The sequence below is a fragment of the Heterocephalus glaber genome, unplaced genomic scaffold, assembly GCF_053883595.1.
Source record: "Heterocephalus glaber isolate CG9 unplaced genomic scaffold, H.glaber_assembly_v1.0 deba00001608, whole genome shotgun sequence".
Taxonomy (NCBI): Eukaryota; Metazoa; Chordata; class Mammalia; order Rodentia; family Bathyergidae; genus Heterocephalus; species Heterocephalus glaber.
In genome coordinates this window covers 11,317,329-11,335,882 of record NW_028258379.1, presented here as the reverse complement: position 1 = coordinate 11,335,882, position 18,554 = coordinate 11,317,329, and the positions used below count along the sequence as shown (strand labels likewise).

The following is an 18,554-nucleotide window of genomic DNA, read 5'->3' as shown; positions in this document are numbered from 1 at the left end:
AAACGGAGGGGGGCCCATTTAGCTCAGTGGTTCCGCCACCTGCCTCATAAGTGCAAGGTCCCGAGTTTGATCCCCAGTACAAAAAAAAAAACAACAACTGAGGGGCAAAACAATGATATTATTCTTACTATTTGTTTATTTATTTATTTAGGTGCCGGAAATCAAACTCAGGGCCTCACACTTGCCAGGCAGACGCTGTGCCTGCTGAGCTACATTCCCAGGCCTGTTAGTATTGTTTAGTAATTAGCAAATACTAAAAAATACGTACAGTGTACCACATGCCATTTGAGGCATTTTATGTACACAGTCACATCTAATTCTCACAAAAATTTTGGGAGAATGGGACTATGATAATTGCTGTTTTCATAAATGAGGCGCACAACAAAGCAGAGCTCTCTTTCCCGCTCGTGTCTCCCGTGTAGTCTTTTTTTTTTTTTTGTTACCGGGGATCGAACTCGGGTTCTTGAGCTTGGGCAGCAGGCGGCGAAACCACTGAGCTAAATCACCAGCCCTCACCTGTGTAGCCTTGATTGTGCTTTGACTCAGTGCACCTGCTACAGAAGGGTCCTGGTGTGGGAGCTGATGGAAATGCCAGAAAGGGGCAGGATTAAAACAACCAGAAAGCCCCACCAATCTGGGGATTGTTTCTTCCTTGAAGCTCTGTAACTGCCTTCAGTATGGTAATTATCAACCACATGGGACCCCTGAACAATTACAATGTGGCTAGTCCAAGAGGATAGGCTGTAAGTGAAAATTACACACTGGATTATGAAAAGAGAAAGTGAAGTATATAGTTAGAAGTTTTTATATTGATTATATGCTGAAATAGTACTATTTTAGATATGTTGAGTTAAAGAAATTATTTTAATGGTTTAATGGTTTATGTATCCATTTAAATATATTTAAAATATACATTTCAATGGCTTTTAGTATATTAGAGTTGTGCACCTGTCACTACAATTTTATTTTATTTATTTATTTTTTTGGTAACGGGGATTGAACTCGGGTCCTTGCACTTGCGAGGCAAGTGGCTGAACCACTGAGCTCAATCCCTGGCCTCTACAATTTTAGAATATTTTCATTACCTTAACAAGAAACCCTGAAGCCCTAAGCCATCAATTTCCACTTATCTCACCTCCCTGACTTCTTCCTGTAGGCATCCACCAATCTATGTTCTATCTACAATTTGCCTACTCTGGAAATTTCATACAAATGGCCTCATACAATATATGATATTTTGTGACTTGTCTTCTTTCACTTAGCATAATATTTTCAAGATTCATTTTGTAACATGACCAGTACTTCCTTTCTTTATTGTGAGAGTAACGAACTATAGAAATGATCCCTGAAAGTACACTATCAGGAGCATGTGAAAGTCTACATATTTTGATGACCAATAATTGGAAATAAAAAGACCTGGAATTTATCCTAGGAACCTGAGATATTTTGGTATTCCTTTGGGTTTTACGGTAACTAGATTTTGCATACAATTTTAGTCTTTATTTCTGGTTCTAGGGCTTCCCTTAATTCATGGTGGTTATAAACCTATTAAGCATCTGTTGTAATTATTGAAAGCTGTTTTGTTTTTTTTAAAAAAGAGAGTAATTTGTTGTGTGGCCATATCACATTATATTTACCCGTTTGTCAATTGACAGGTTTTGGGGTTGTTTCCATATTTTTTTTCTGCACTAGGAATTGATCCCAGGGATGCTCTACCACTGAGCTATATCTCCAGCCCTTTAAAAAAAATTTTTATTTTGAAACAGGATCTTGCTAAGTTGTCCAGGCTGCCTTTTGCCTTAGCCCCTCAAGTAGCTGGGATTACAGGAGTGCCTCGGACACCTGCCTTGTTTCCATTTATTAACCATTATGAATAATGTTGCTATGAACTTTAGTGTGTAGGCTTTTGGGTGGAATAGCAGTGGAACTGCTGGATTACAGGGTAACTCTATGATTGTTTGAGGAACTGCCAGCCATTTTCCATAGCAACTGCAGCATATTGTGTTACTACCAGCCATGTATGAGGGCTTCAATTTCTCCACATCCTTACAATTGTCATCTGTCTATTTGATGAAAGCCATCTAATGGGTATGAAGTGGTATCTCATTGTGATTTTGATTTACACTTTTCTTTTTTTTTTTTGCTACCAGGGATCGAACTCTGGACCTTGTGCTTGCAAGGCAGCCGGCGGAACCACTGAGCTAAATCCCTGGCCCTTGATTTACACTTTTTAAATAGCTAATGATGTTGATCATCTGTTAATGTATTATGGATACTTGCATATCTTTGGAGAAATATCTATTCAGACTCTTTGCTTATTTTTAAATTTAGTTATTTGTCCTTTTATTATTGAGTTGTAATAGTTCTTTTTATATCTAGATATAAGACCTTTGTTAGATATATAATTGCAATTCCCCCCCGCCCCCATTCTGTAGGTTTCCACTACTTGAAGTGTCCTCTGTGGCACATTTTCAATTTAAATTGATATAAAGTTCATTTTATCATTATTTTTTCTCTTATTACTTGTGCTTTTGGTGTCATAGCTAAGAAACCACCATCTAATCCAAAGTTATGAAGAATTTTACAATTTTAGCTGTTGTATTTAGAGCTAAATACAAGATCCATTTTCAGTATACTTTCGTATATAGTGTGAAGCAAGGGATCTAGCTTCATTTTTTGACATATGGCTATGCAGGTATGCCAGCATCATTTGTTGAAAACACACTTTGTACCCCATGGACTTACCTTGATACTCTTGTAAAAAGTCAGTTTATTGTAAATCTGAGTGTTTATTTCTGGAATCTCATTCTATTCCATTTATTTATTATCTATCTTCACGCTAGTACTACATTGTCTTGATTACTGTAGCTTTGTAGTAAGTTTTGAAATCAGGATGTGTGAGTCCTTCACTTTTATTCTTTTTCCATGTTGTTTTGGATATTCTGGGTTCCTTCAGCTTCCATATAAAGTTTAGATAGGTTTGTCAATTTAGAAAGATCAGCTGGAGTTTTGATAAAAACTAGGCTGAATCTATCATCAGTTTGGGAAGTATTGCTATTCTAACAGTATTTAATTTTTCAACTCATAAACACAAGATACAGTGGACCCTTCACTTACAAACTAGATTGGCTCCCAAGGGCTGGTTGTAACTCAAGTTTGTTGTAAGTTAATACAGCTGAGATCTGGATGTTTATCTGGGTATACACTATAGATAGCAAGAGGCAGATGAATCTTCTGTTAACCTAATTAACACAAGTTGTTTGTATGTCAGGCCGGTTGTCACTTGAGGGCCCACTGTAAATTTTCATTTGTTTAGGCCTCCTTTAGTTTCTTTCAACAATGTTTCATAGTCTTCAGAGTATTAGTTTTGCACTTCTTTTGCTCAATTTATTCTTGAGTATTTTGTTCTTTTTAGTTGTTTTCTTAATTTTATTTTGTTTAGAGCATACTATTAGTAATTATCCCAGGTTTCTTTTTACCTTTCAATTGTGATTACTAGAAAATGCAAAATTGTGGTTCACATTATGTTTTCTTTTTTTTTTTTGTATTAAATTCTTTTATTGGTACATTGTAGGTATACAACACAATTACATTTCTCATTGGGAATTGTACCTTTATATAATGCATCTTGGTTCTTATTTTTTCCCCATTCCTAGCCCTCCCTTCACGCCCTCCACCCTTCCCTATTTACAAAGACTTTATTTCCATTTTTTCTATTTCTCATCATTTTTCCTTTCTCTTCTTTCCTTTCCCCTGCCCCTTCCACTACCCCTACCCCTTTGGACCTTTTCTTCCTATTTTGCATTATCCACTATTCATTCTAATCATTGGTACATTTTAGGTATACAATATAATGACATTCATCATTGGAAATTTGCACCTTTACATAGTCTCTCTTGGTTCTTCTTTTTCACCCTTGCCCAGCCCTCCCTTCAACCCCTCCAGTCCTATTTACAAAGATTTTGTTCCTATTTTTCCATTTTCTCATATTAATCCCATTCCCTTCTATCCTTTCCCCTAGCCCTCCCACTTCCTTCCCCTTTGCCCCTTTTCTTCCTATTTCACATGACCTATTATACATTTAGTCTTTATTTACACTTTCAGTTTCTCACACCAGAGAAACTATTCGGTATTTACACATCTGTGTCCTATTTATTTCACTTAAGAATATTGCCTCAATGTGCATCCACTTAGCTATAAATGTCTCTAATTTCTCATTTTTTATGGCTGAGTAGTACTCCATTTTATAAAAAAACCACATTTTCTTTATCCAGTCTCCAGTTGATGGACATTTGGGCTGTTTCCAAGTTTTAGCTATTACAAACTGTGCTGCTATGAACATGGGTGCACATATATCACTGTGGTATGATTCTTTTAATTCTTTGGGGAAGATCCCCAGCACTGGAATAGCGGGGTCAAATGGGATTTCCAGTCCTAGTTCTCTGAGGTATCTCCATACTGATTTCCCCAGTGCTTGCACCAGTCTACACTCCCACCAGCAGTGGAGCAAGGTTCCTCTTTCCCCACAGCCCCGCCAGCATTTGTTATTGGTTGATTTCATGATAGCAGCCATTCTTTCTGGAGTGAAGTGGAATCTCAGCATTGTTTTCATTTGCATCTCTCGCATGACCAGTGATGTTGAACATTTTTTCATGTATTTATTTGCTATTTCTACTCCTTTGTCTGAGAAATGTCTGTTCATTTCAGATGCCCATTTTCCGATTCGGTCTTTAAATTTGGAAGTTCTGATCTTTTGAAGTTCTTTATAGATTCGAGATAGTAGATCTTTGTCTGAGGAAGAGCAGGTGAAGATTTTTTCCCACATTGTGGGTTGTCTCTTCACACTGCTGGTGGTTTCTCTTGCTGTGCAGAAGCCTTTTAATAAGAAGAGATCCCATTTGTTGATTGTTTGTGCTAGTTCACGGGCAACACATTATGTTTTCTAATGGACTTCACTGCTCTAGCATAAAGAAGCTGAGATTCAAGAAAACTAAGGAACATAGAACATGGAATGCAACCAAGATAGGAAGATAATTATATTTGTGAAAACTGATCTAGAATTTTCCCCTTGTGGAAATCACGGATCTTAAAGAGTTTCTATCTCTTGGAGAAAACACTTGCAGCCACTAGTTCCTGTTATACCTGGAAGGGATTTAAGCAGACAAACTGCAGGGTCTTTTGTGATTTTTTTCAGCCTTTGGTCCTATGAAGGTAGCATAAGTGGCCTTTCTTGGGCCTAGGCATGAGAAATCGGGAAAAAGCAGGAACACAGCTCATGAGGACTGTCTCACAGTATGTGATAGCCAGGAAAAGGACTAGCAGAGTATGGTCTCTGTCCTCGTCTGAAGTTTTCAGTTCACTCTTCATGTCTGCCATTCCTGGTTGTCTCGTCAGGAAAATCTTTCCTGTCTCCTGGGCCTAGTAGAAATGTTCCTTTCTGTGGGTCCCATAGTGGTTTTGATGGCATTTCCTATGCAGCACTGACACTGCATGTTTATTTTCTTTCTTCCCTGTGGAGCAGACTATAAGCTTCTAAGAGTGGAGACAATTCCTTGTTCATTATTAAACCTCCTCCTGAAGTGACTGGAATGATACATATTGAGTGAAGGAATAAATGAATATGATGGTCTCTCTTTAGGAGAGAATAATTTTACAGCATTAATATATATTAATATAATAATATAAATATATATTAATATAATATTTTTATATATATATATATATATTTTTAGGGCTGGGGATTTAGCTCAGTGGCACTGCACCTGCCTGAGTTCGATTCCCGGTTGGGTGTCTTGTAAGTGTGTTTTGGTTTAGTGGAAACAATATTAAGTTCGTTATCAGGAAAAGGATTTAAGTTCCAGTTCTGGCTTTGCTACATACTTACAGGTTGTGCGACCCTGGATAAGTCATTATTCTTTTCATCTGTAAGGCAAGAGGGAGGAACTATTGAGCTTCAAGCTTCCTTCCAGCCCGTTATCCTGTGAGATTTTCAAAACAGGGCAAGCATAGTTTTTGAATGTCAGCTCCCTTCCAGATAAGCAATTCAGCAGTAGCTGAGGCCCCCAACATTTTGCAGAAGCCTCCGCCTCCTCACCTTCTTCCATCTCTTAGAAAATATTAATAGCCAAGGGCCTCACTGAGTATGGTTTTTAATAGAATCCAATTTCAGTCCATTTACTGTGGGACTTTTCATGCTGACTTGGTAATTTGAACTCTGCCATGCCTGATGGGCTCAATGCATTTTCCCTACCTCCCCTGGCTACTCTAGGCTGCTGAAGGCATTGGGAACAGGGAGTGGCACGTTTTAATCAAAGCAGCAGCAGATCCACGATTTGACCTCACAACCAGTCTTGTCTTTACTGCCCTGAGGCACGTGATGAGGATCCTGAGGGCACTGGAACTTTCAGGATCGTGGGCAGTGACCACTGACAGTTGCCTCTCCTTGCAGCTCAAGACTTGGCCTCTGGGTAGACTCTCGGGAAGAAAACTGTGTTGCTCTTTGGCTATAACTGGAGGACAGCTAGTTCTGAGAGCCATCAGAATTATTCTCACTGATTGCTGTTGAGTCTTTGCTATACCTGGAAAGGGCGTGGGTGCAGTATGGGGCTTCCTCCATTACCTCTGGGCATGATCCCTCATCTGTAAGGCAAGGAAGTGGAACTGCTGAGCACTCGTCCTGTTTTACCTGAGAGTAACCCAAAGGCTTGTTGGATGGTCATTTCCTTCTAAGGTACAAGGCATGGGACTGTTGAAGGGAAGCATATAGATATTAGCAGCCATACTATAAATAGGGAAACTGAGGCGGAGGAGTATGGAGATCAGATGGGAAGAATGAGACCTAACTGGCCCCCTTGGCAAACACTGAGGAGAAAGAGGGCATGCAAGCTGCTAACAAGCTGCAGGGAAAAGTACAAATATCTGAGGTTAAGTTGTTTGCCTGGAGAAGCACTGTGGAAGGTGGGAGACAGATGAATCTTGTGAAATCCTAATTGCTTGTGCCCCCGTGTCTGAGTGAATAAAGCCAAGGTGTGCCAGTCATTTGGGGCTCTATGTCGAAGGGAGTCACGAGCCCCCTGGCCCCCAAATTTTAACTTGTTTCTGTGTCTCTTTATTTTTCATCTTCCTCACCTCTTGGTCAGGTACAAGCTCAGCTTGTGGGCTGGTTCCTACAGAGGAGGGGGGTGGGAAGGAAATGCATATTTACTCTACAATTATTTGGTACGAGCACTGAGCTGGGAGAGTTATTTAATTCCCTCAGCACCTTTTACAAAGATATAACATTATCTCTATGTGTAGACTAGGAGCACTAGGGTCAGTAAAGTTAAGCAACTACCCTAGGGTCACACAGCTAGTAGATGTAAAAGCTGGTATTCAAATGAAGCCTCATCTGTCCTCTCCCATAGGTCATGTGGTTTGAAATGGTGGGACCAGGTGCTCTGAGGTGGCTTTGATGGTCTACTTCAGCAGTGGCCTCTTAACATGCCTGTCATCCAAAACACCTCAGAATATTTTAAAAAGTACAGTATGTTGAGCATTATCCCAGTGAGGCTGATTCATTGGGTATGAGGCAGAGCCTGAGCTTATGTATTTTAAAGAAGCTTTTCCAAGTGATTGTGATGTTTTGGAAAGCACAAGGCTGGAACACATGGCTTTTCTGCTGACTTCATTTCTCAAAAGCACAGATCCAGTCCAGCCCTGCATTTGCCACAAGCAACACTTGCCACGAAATCCAATATTCATGGCTTCTAGGTTCAATGCTTAAAAGCTTTTCACTACCTAGAATGTGCCCGGTGTTGGCTACAAAGGCAATAAACCTTGCTGTCGCCTTGAGGTAAAGGGAGAGAAAAATGTGACAAGGAAATTCCAGTTCGTTGTATCAGAAGTCGGCTTGTGCTGCTTTGGGAGCACAGACCAAGGCTTTGTAGCAGTGAGCCTACAGGATTGAGAGCTACAGGAGCTGGCAGGTAGAGAGATGGTGGAAGGGCTGAGGAATAGGTAGTGAGACAGAGGGAACAGCATGGAAGATCCCACAGGCCCAGCACAATGTTCAGGGTTGTGTGATAGTGGAATGGGCGGTACCTTAGGAAATGGGAAGAAAGTAAGCCTAGAAATGTGAGATGGAGAAAATACACAGAAGACTGTGTATTGCGTTGAGGGGCTCAACCTTTATCCAAAAGTAATGAGAAGCCATGGAACATTTTTACGCTGTGGAGTGACATGATCAGATCATGTTTTAGCAGAGTCACTGTGACAGAGATGAGAGGATAAACCAGAGGCAGGAGAAGCTAGCAACAGAGGAACAAATTGCAGAATTATGAATTTATGTATGTCAGAAAGCACCATAAACAAAATTGGAAAGAAAAGCACTTGGAAAGCATATCTGCAGCATTTCTTGACAAAAATAATATTCTTAAAATTACAAATTGGTAATAAAGATAAACATACCAATATCAAATAAATAGAAAATTCATAAATAAATACAAATGGTCAATAAGCATATTAAAATGTTATTCACTAATGTTAAAGTAACATGTGGAAATAACAATGAGATATATATTATTTTGTCTATCAAATTAGTAAAGCTTTGATTAAGTGATAATATCCAGTGCTGGGGTGCAGGGGACAGGACACTCAGGAGGCTGCAAATAGCACTGTTTTGGTATAAATTTTTTGGGAGGCAGTTGGCAACCTGTATAAAAATCCTTAAAAATAGCCAAACAATTTCCTTCTTGGATTATATCCTAAGGAAATAGTCATAGATGTGTGCAAAAATTTACCTACTACAATGTCAGTTGCAACATTATTTACAATAAAGGTTGGGAATAAATGAAATAATCACTACTGGGAATTACAAGATGACGGTAAATCCATCCAAAGAAGATGCTATTGGGTAAGTCTAAAAGACATGCAGAAAATGTTCATGACATAGTAACAGAGCAAAAAATTGTCAAATGTGCTACCATTTTTGAGTCATAAAAGAATATGCGTGTGTGTTTGAAAATGTTTATCAGTTGAGGAAGGTACAAAAAATTAGAGGGAAATTTGATGTTACTAGACAGGGCAGGAAGACTTCCTTTATAGTTCTTGTATTTTTTGAATTTTGTATCTGTGTTACATATCCCAAAATATATACACTTTGAAAAGTCAGTTATTAAAGATCACATACAGCATTGATCTGTTTTTGTTTTCATTTAAAAAAAACTGTGCACACATGTAGACATGTTTACCAAAAAGAAATAAAAGATATAACCAAAAGGATAAAAATGTGCTGTCTTGAGTAGAGTATTATGGGTTGAATTTTGTCATTTTTCCCCCTAAATTTTGTACAATACACACATGAGACTTTCATACTTAAACAAAAGGTACATTTTTCCCCCCAAAGAATCTACTACAAAAGTCCAGGCAGAGGATGATGATGTAGGTCAGATCCATGATTAGTGCTCGGTCTATATATAGTAGCTTAACAGTGATATCTGAAAAGCATTTGATAAAATCACTGTCATTGTTTTTAAGAGGGGCAGAGAGAAGAAAGCTGGAGATTTAGTAAGGTGAACCAACCTAATTTTGCTTAACAGCTCTCTGAAGTCTCTGCTGGACAAACACACAGAGAATTCAGCCCTACCACCCTCCACATTAATACATCATGTAACTTTTTGGGGTGAATCAGTTAACTTTGGGTCACAGTGAATAGAGTCATGTGGATATAAGTGACCAGACAAGGCAATGGGACTATATACTTGTTCTGTGAGGTTGTAAGAGGATGTTCTGAACTAGTTCTGGTTTCTAGGACTTCGTCCTTGGGATGACAACAGTCTTATCCCCATCTGTCCAGCTCCACCTCAACATACCCATTTAAGCAAGATTTCTCTCCTGCCTCCATGTTGGGACCAATCACTTAGAATAATTCCTGATGCATGAAGAACAAAGGAAAATCCTGCCTTTTTGAGGAGGTTCTGCAGGCCACCTCTGACCTCATCTTCATTGTTCAGATGTTAACAAACAGTTTAGCAACTCCCAAACTTTCTAGTCTGTAGGCTTCGGAATGAGAGAGTTTTACATGTAGGCCTATGCTAGGCCTGTGAGCAGTTCTGGGCTGGGGTTGTGGGAAGCCATTATGGAGGAAGAGAATAGAGAGAAAGATATGGTAAAGGTAGGGGAACAGGAGCAGGGAATGTGGCACCCGGGAGGACTTCATCATCTTCCTCTTCTCCAGGGTAAGAACTAGAGGTAGGCAACTGGGGACCCTTAGATATATCTAGCACCTCCTGGCAGCCCCATTGAAACCCTTTGGAAGTTATGTGAATACGACCTGTGATGCCAACTTGTGGGCCCCTTGGCAATGATTGGATCTTGCAGTGGCAGAGACTCTTCCTAAACAAATATCCCATAATTAGCTTTGTGTTTCCTTTCAGTCTGTATCTATAATTGTTATTCTTCCCCAATGCTGGGAGTGGGGAGGGGTGAGAAATGCTAGGTGGGCTGTTCATACATGCTGGCTCCATCAGCAAGTGGAATGGACAAAACACAGAAATCCTTGCTGGGTCTCAGGTATCTTCTGGCCTGCCAGTATTCTGGCCACTAAGGCTTTTGATCTCTGGTCTTTTTCTGCCTGGGGTAAATGCCTGTGTGCCACCATTGACGTAGTGAGGAGTTTTCAGCTTAACACATATTGTACTGATCTCAAACAGTTGCAGTTGCTCAACATAATACATATGTGGAGGTGATGAATTATAGGATAGATACTAGCTAGAGCTCTGGAGTCAGACATAGCTAGTTCAAATACTCACTGTGTCCCTCAAGGCCATGCAACTCTGGGATAGTTAATTTTTCCGGTTTCCAGTTTTCTTATCTATCACATGGGAATAGAATCTCACAGAATAAGTGTGTGAAAAAAGATGAGATTGTCCATGTAAATATCTGAAGATAGTGCATTTAATAAATCCTAACTATTGACATTATTGCATCTGTATATATTTTGATTTTATACATTCTTGTCTCACTAATCACACAAAAAATACATGAAAGTGCTTTGAAAATGTTTAAGCATTATGTAAGTTATAGGTGTCATTGGTAATAATCTCATATGCATTTCCATCTCCTGGGAGACTAGGATGACATCCTGTGTCCCACAGTGTATTGCACTGCAGTGAGTGGACAGTGAGCCCTCAGTAGTAACTGTCTCTCATTTGACTGAAACAATGAGGCATAGCATAAGAGCATAGATATCTGGAGACTAGGCTGGGATAAAATTAGTGTAAGGCAGGAGAGTCAGTCTGCAGTCATAATTTATTCAACAAATATTTGTTGAACACATTCTACATACTAGATACTGAATTCAGCTAATTTCATCAGAAAGAGGCTGTACAAGCTCCCACAAAGCCAAGTCCCAGGGCCGACTCCACATTTCCAGCCCACACTTACAAGCACAAAGGCTGCAGCCAGCATTGTATACAGCACTGGACAAATGGCCAGTTGCTGTGAGGGAAGCCCTATGCTTCCTGGCTGTAAGCAGCTCTGACGGTGGCTTGGGGCAGGCGTAAAAGTGAGGGAGTAGGCTGTTTTCAACAGAAATGACAGGAACTGCTGCCCCTGAGTTGATGGTCCGTAGTCCAGTCCCCAGCCTACACAATGCTCTTTCCCTTGGGTGTCATCACCTGTAGGTCTGTTCTGCCCCACCTTGGCCCACTTTGCCCTGCCCTTCTGCTGTCTATAGCTGCCTACTGGCTGTGAGTTGGGGGAATGGTATGTGTGGTCACCAAAGGGCATGGAGAGTGGGGTGTTATGGCATGTGAATCCTGGCAGAGATTCGGATCTCTAAGAGGGAGAGAAGAAAGCACAAGCCAAGACAACAAGTGAGGGAGGGCAGCAGGGGCCAAGGTCCTGGAGGGAGCCGGGTGTTCCGGTGTACAAATTCAGTCTCTGTGTTGGCCTAACCAATGCTTCCAGTGTTTGTGTCATCCTTAGCCTTGTTATAATTGCTTTGAGATGCCATGGTTCATCAGGAAGGTATGGAAGTGTCCAGACTGTAGGCACCATACCTGCTGTCCTTGGGATGGTACATCTGCCAGGCTCTGCCTCTGACAGACACTCTGGCCAAAATCAAAGCCACAGTGGCATCCCCAGCCCATGAAGTTAGACTTCTCAACTGTCCCAGCAGAAGTTAGGCCTCTTCCGTCACTGACCTGCTAGAGAACAGAACGAGTCCCTGCCTGGGTACCTCAGAGATTCCAAATGTGCTTTTCACCTTGTTTTCACATTAGGAGTAGACAAAGAGTTGGGGGGATAATGGGAAGAAGAAGGGGGAGCTGGAAGAAGTGGGGAGAAAGAGGCAGAACTGGGCGGGCTGTCCACCAGGGGTGCCTGGAAGTCCCTGGTCAGGATGGGTGCAGCTCTGGAGAGGCTTCCTAATTACATGGCTTCCTTCTCTCTCTGGGAGCATCTGCTCAGCTTCATCTCCGTCAGCTGGATATACCGAATCACATTGGTGTCTGTGAGGAAAGAAATACACCTTAGGGACACCCAACAAGGGTAATAAATGCATCTACCCAGAATGGGGCCAAGTTGGATCTGGTGCTCAGGGACAAGTCAGACTATCACTCCACTTAAGTCCCTTCTGCCTTTCCACAGTGATGGCTGAAAAAGCAGCCAGATGTTGGCCTATTCCTTCACTCCCCTCAGCAAACGTGGACCGGTTACTGTGACCCAAGGGACAGATGAGGGAGGATTTCTCCCCCACTTCTTTGCAGCAATAACCCCAGAGGTGACCAACTCAGCTCTCAGTTAATAGAGACTCTAACTGGAAATTAGCCTCAGGCAAATTACCAACTTCTCTGACTCTCATGTCTCATCTGCAAGAAACAACCTTCACTGTTGAATGCCTACTTTGTGCCAGGTCGCAACCTCCAGTATCTCATGTAATCTTCCCTGCAATCCTGCAAGGCATGCGTCTTCATCCTCATGGTGACAAAAGGGAAGACGGGTCCTGGAGAGATTCAGTAAAATACTCACGGAGACACACAACAGGACGTGGTGTGTCTCACTCCACAGCCTGCCTCTCCTGAAGATTGTAATACCCTTCTCATAAAGCTGCCGTGAGGACAAAAACAGAGAAGCCTAAAAGTGCTTAATACAATGATCAATAAATAAATACATTTCTTAACTTGAGGAGTTTAAAATGTCATTCCTTCATTGCCCTATTTTTGTCTTTATAAGTAGGGTCAACCACCTTTCCACAAATGGGGCATACCCCTCCCCCAGTTCTGATCATTACATTAGTGAGCAGGAAATGGCATGGAATAATTGCTTAGCTCTGTACACACCAGAGCAGAAGAGTTATAGGGTGACCTAGTACAGTGTATCTACTTCCAGAAGTAGAAATTAATACTGGATTATGCTCAAAAGTGCTAGACATAGCATCCAGAGTAGCATCGAGATATATTAGGTGCTCAAGAAAACTCTGTTGAATGAGTCCAGTTCTTAGTCCTCAAGTTGCTTAGTATAGTTGATAGGACACAATTTATATAGAGGAAAAAAAATGAACACATAAAAATAAAGAGGTATCCTTTAAAAAGACAAGGAAAAAATTATATATTTGGACATTTGGAAATTGATCCTAAAGTTCTTAAAGACTCCACTGAAGATGGATTGTGTTTTAAAAAAATCAACCAGCTGGTTGTAGTGCCTCTAATCCCAGCACTATGGGAGGCTGAGGCAAGAGGATAGTAAGTTCGACCTTAGCCCGGGAAACTTAGCAAGAACTTGTCTCAAAATTCAAAAATTTAAAGGGGGGTAGGATATAGCTCAGTGCAAAGGCCTGGGGTTTAATCCCCAGTACCACAAAAACAAGCAAACAAACAAACAAAAATCAGTCATCCAAATAACAATGACAACAGCCAGTCAAAGCCACTGTCTGAGTGTTACCTCCTCAGAGAGGCTCTTTCTGACCACCTTGTCTAAAACAGCACTCCTTTTATCCTGCTTTACTTTCTTTGTAGCATTTACCACTACTAAATAAATAATACATCATCTGTCCAGTTGTTTACAGTCTATTTTTCTGCATTACAATGGCAGTTCCTTGAAGGTGGCAACTTTCTTTTGTTCACTACTATGTACTCACCACCAAGCATGGTTCCTGGCCCATTGTACCCCTCAATAAATATCTGTGGGATGAATGAATAAACGGATGATGCGGTAAGCTAATGTACACAAACTAAATGAATGGTGTGAGTAGCACAGCTCTGAGAAATGGGACCTAAGTGGAGAAGTCAGAGCACAAGTCCTGAAAGAGGCTAGGCTTTTCATCAAAACTGTCTGTTTGGGCCGGGGATTTAGCTCAGTGGTTTCGCCACCTGCTGCGCAAGCACAAGGACCCGAGTTCGATCACTGGTACCAAAAAAACCAAAAAAACTGTCTGTTTGTATTCTGTCTTGCCAACCAGATGTGGCCTCCTCATGGGTAGGCACTTCTTGTTATTTACATCCCTAGTGCATGGCACAAATTGTGATAAATAGTAAGACTTCTATATGTATTTATTGGAGAAGTGAAGAGAGATAGATTCTAAGCTGGAAAAGCCAAAACATTCAATGGCTTGCATGCAGAGAAGAGGTGCCTCTGCTCCCTAGAACCCAGACCCCAGAAAAATGCATGGACAGTGTGGTCTTCTCATTCCAGGGCCTGGCATACATCTGACCCCTAGTTTGGCACCTCTGCCCCTACCCGGCCCTGCAGCCATGGAAGCTGTCTGCTGCAATGAGAAGGCCCAGGAGCTGCCAGGGGGTGCTGACAGCAAGAAAGCAGCAATTGCTGCCTTACCTGTTGGTTGTCGGGCCCTTGCTTCTTTCAGGTAGTAGAGTGCTTTGTCATAGTCCCCAAGGTGGTAGAAGGCCACACCAGATCGGTAAAGGGCCTTGAAGTTCTCTCCTTCCTTTTTCAGGACTTTGAGGCAATACTCCTTGACTCGCTCATAGTTCACTAGCTCAGCTTGGAGCAGGCAGGCTACAGATGAAGGGAGAATAAAGGGAAAAGGTCATCTGTGCAAAAGTAGCAGGCCTTAAATGTCTCTCTAGTTCTGTCTTCCCAAAGCAAGTTTGGCAATGTTGGGCCTTTTCATTGGAGTTTGTGCCATGGAATATGCCATCTAACAATCCTGGGCTCAGGACCAGTTTTCTTACTAACAAGCCATGTGAACTTGAGCAAGTTACTTAGCTATGTGTTATAGGTCAAATTATGTCTCCCTCAAAAGATATGTAGAAGTCCTCTTCCCCTGAGAATGTGACCTGATTTGGAGATGGGGTGTTTCCAGAGTAGTTAAGTTGAAAGAAGGTCATGAGAGGAAGCCCTGATCCAATATGACTAGTGTCCTTATAAAAGGGGAAATGTGGACACAAATACAGACACACACAGAGGAGAGACAACAGGAAGAAACAGAAACAGATATAGATAGTCACGAGCCAAGAAGTACCAGAGGCTACCAGAGGAGAGGTATGGAACAGATTCTCCCTCCCCGCCCTCAGAAGGACCCTGCCACCAGCACCTCGATCTTGGACTCCTAGCCTCCAGAACTGTGAGACAATAATTTTGTCACTTTAAGCCACTCAGTTTGTGGGCCTATGATATAGCAGCAGCTCTAGAAATAAGCTATCAGAGGTAACAACAACAACAACAACAACTATGGCTAATATTTGTTGAATACTTACCTGGTGTGAGTTGCTTCCCTTATTATTTCAGATGTATTACCTGATGCAATCCTCAGAATACTGTAGTTCAGGTACTACTATTACTCCCATTTTAAGGAAACAGGCTCAGAGAGCTGAAGATGGGAAAGAGCCAAGGGTGAGATTTAAACCTAACAACCAAACAAACAAAAAAACCAAACCAAAACAAACAAAAAGACTGTCACCCAACTGGATGGAATGGGTGATGGAATTAGGGTATCAGCCTATGTGGGTCAGGCTCCCAAGACTTCACTTGCCCATTGCAGTGTCCATGGCCTGCACTTGAGGCCCATGGAAACCCTCATAACCCCTGGAAAGAAAAACAGGTCATCTGTGCAAACCACTGTACTCTATATACCAAGGCAACTGGTAAACTGTGATACCTGGCTGCACTGGGTGCCCAGTGGAGTGGGATCAGGGTGGGGGCCAACACTCTACTCTGTCCTCTGTCCTGAAAGATTAGTGGGAAAGGCAGAGGGTACAGTCTCTGGAATATTCACAAGTGGGTCAAGGGCTGTGAAGGAGAAGGGCAGAATGGAAGCACTGCAAGGAGAGGAAGGACGCTCTGCCTCATCAAGCATCACGGGAGGCCTTCTTGGAAGAAGTGGTATTTAGACTGAGATCTAAAGACTGAGTGCTTTTGAACCTCAGCACTATTTTGGGCTGAATGATTTCTGTGTTATGGGAGGAAGTCTTGTGCATTTTGGGACATTTCATTTGGAGGTCTTAGGATTCTTGGTCTCTTCTCACTAGATGCCAGTCATAACAACCAAAAGAAAAAGTCTCCAAACACTGCCAAGTGTCCCCTGGGGAGGTAAAACCACCCATTTGAGAACCACAGGTCTGTGGAGATAAAGTTTTCTGGACAGAGACGACAGCAAGAGTAAGAGTGAGAGTTAGAGAGTTTGAGCCATGCCTACTTGGGAAGCCATCTAGGCCGCGGCAGAGTGCCAGGGTGATGGGCGAGTGAAAATAAAGCTGGAAGAGCAAGAAATGCAGTCACCCAGATCGTCCCTGTCCGTGTTGGGGGTCTGGGACTTTATTCTAAGGCAAGAGTGGATTTGAGTGATGGAATGAGAGTAACTTGGGTAGAGGTAAACAAGAGGGAGAAATGGATAGTCTCAAGTGGCTCCCTGGAGTTAGAAGTGACCAGCCTTAGGGAGCCCCTGATATATTTTCCTGCTGCTATTCACATTTGTGAAGTTAGACTCTTTAGCCAGATCTTGCTTTTGATTTTGAATTTACTGAGGATGGAGAAAGGTCTTTCCACATTATTGCTACCTGGCCTCTAACTGAATTAAGCTTAATAATATGACAGTCTCTATACTCTGTGATATGGCATGTATCAATTTTTCAAAATATTTTCGTGGTACTGGGGATTGAAGCCAGGGGTGCGCTACCACTGAGCTTCATCCTCAGTCCTTTGTTTTTACTTTCTTTTTTGTTGCCGTTATTGTTTTTATTTTGAGACAGTGTCTTTCTAAATTGCCTAGGCCTGCCTTGAATTTGTCACCCTCCTGCTTCAGCCTCCTGAGTATCTGGAATCACAGATGAATGCCCTCATGCACAGCTCTGAAATACTGGCCACTTAATGGAAGAAAAATTGTTTCACCAGATCTTCCTTAAAAGGAATTCTGTCCTGCTAGCTAAGATGAGGTATTTTCTGTTGGATGTGACAATCAGAGCTAGGAAGGTCAAGAGGGCCTCTGTAAAATAATTCCTCTCCTGCTATATGGATTTTGGATTGGATTAGATGTTGATGTGGTCTTCCAAGGGAAGGCTCTGGGGCAGGATCTTCCCTGAGGGCAGGCAGGCAGGCTGTGGCATGGGAAAGGCAGGACTGAGACTGACTAGGCATGGAGCTCCCGAGAACAGGAGTGTGAACTTGGCCTGGACCCTGAAGCTGTGTGTGGACTCAAAGCGTGGTCACTTGGCAGCAAAAGAGGTGCAGGGTGAGAAATATGTCTGCACTGGACATGTGATGATGGGCTTGGGCTCCCAGACAAGCACATCTAGGAAATATTATTAATGTTCTGGTCTCTTGGGCTTCTGAAAAGTCTGAATAAATTCTGTGGCCCGGAATCAGCCAAGATGCAGAGGATTAAGACCAGCTCTGTTCATTCTTGGAAAGGACTTCTAGAAGGGATGGACCCATTCTTGAGCATACGGTGACAGTAGCAGTGGTGGCCAGTGCAAATTATAAGATCAAGGTGGATTTGGAGGACAAAGGTTGTGGCTATGAATGCCCAACCATCCATCCCCCGTGGAGATTTCTCCTCCACTGCCAGCTTGTGTGGTTGGGTATGATTATGTGAAAAGAACTGGCAGGCTTTCTTAGCTCCACAAACGTACCAATGGTCATAAAAAGTTATGGAATCAGTGACTTAAAGAGGCCCACTGTACACTAATGCACATGAACAGAGAAAACTGTGAGTTGAATGCTCTCCAAAGCAACCACACTAAGTCTTTAGCTACAGCCTGTCAGGCTCTTCTCACTCTGGCACCTGTTTTGGTTTTGGTTTTCCTGGTGCATACGGGGCATAGTGACTGCCTGGGCAAAATGCCACCCACTGGCATGAGATGAAGGGAAATCAGATGAAAGGAAGAACAAGCTCATGTAGTCATTGGCTCTCTTCTTATGGTTGACTCAGGATAGTTAGCCCTTACCTGCTGAACAGAAGGGATGCAGGAGCTGGAATTGAAGGAAGGAAAGATCCATCTGGGGCTGGGAATGAGGAGAGGGAACCCATTCTACAAGGCTGCCTTGCTGCACTGTGTTGTCTTGTGTTCTCCCCCCAAAAGACTTGTTGGAGTCCTATTCTTCAGTACCTGAGCATGTGA

The 18,554-nt window shown here is 42.1% G+C and overlaps 1 protein-coding gene across 4 annotated transcripts in view; it reads right to left on the bottom strand.

Moving 5' to 3' along the window:
* Ttc9 (tetratricopeptide repeat domain 9) overlaps window positions 1-18,554 on the bottom strand; it is a 109,201-nt gene that overhangs the window by 72,271 nt on the left and 18,376 nt on the right. For 3 of the 4 annotated variants that reach the window (XR_002390328.2, XR_015445021.1, XM_087195339.1), the window contains exon 3: window positions 14,812-14,994. Coding sequence is in view for 2 of the 4 variants with exons in the window: in XM_087195339.1 (XP_087051465.1) it covers window positions 14,812-14,994 (183 nt within the window). In the remaining 2 variants the exon portion in view is untranslated. Of the gene's footprint in view, window positions 1-10,914; window positions 12,489-14,811; window positions 14,995-18,554 lie in introns of those variants that run through there. The other variant, XM_004837293.4, reaches the window with a different exon arrangement.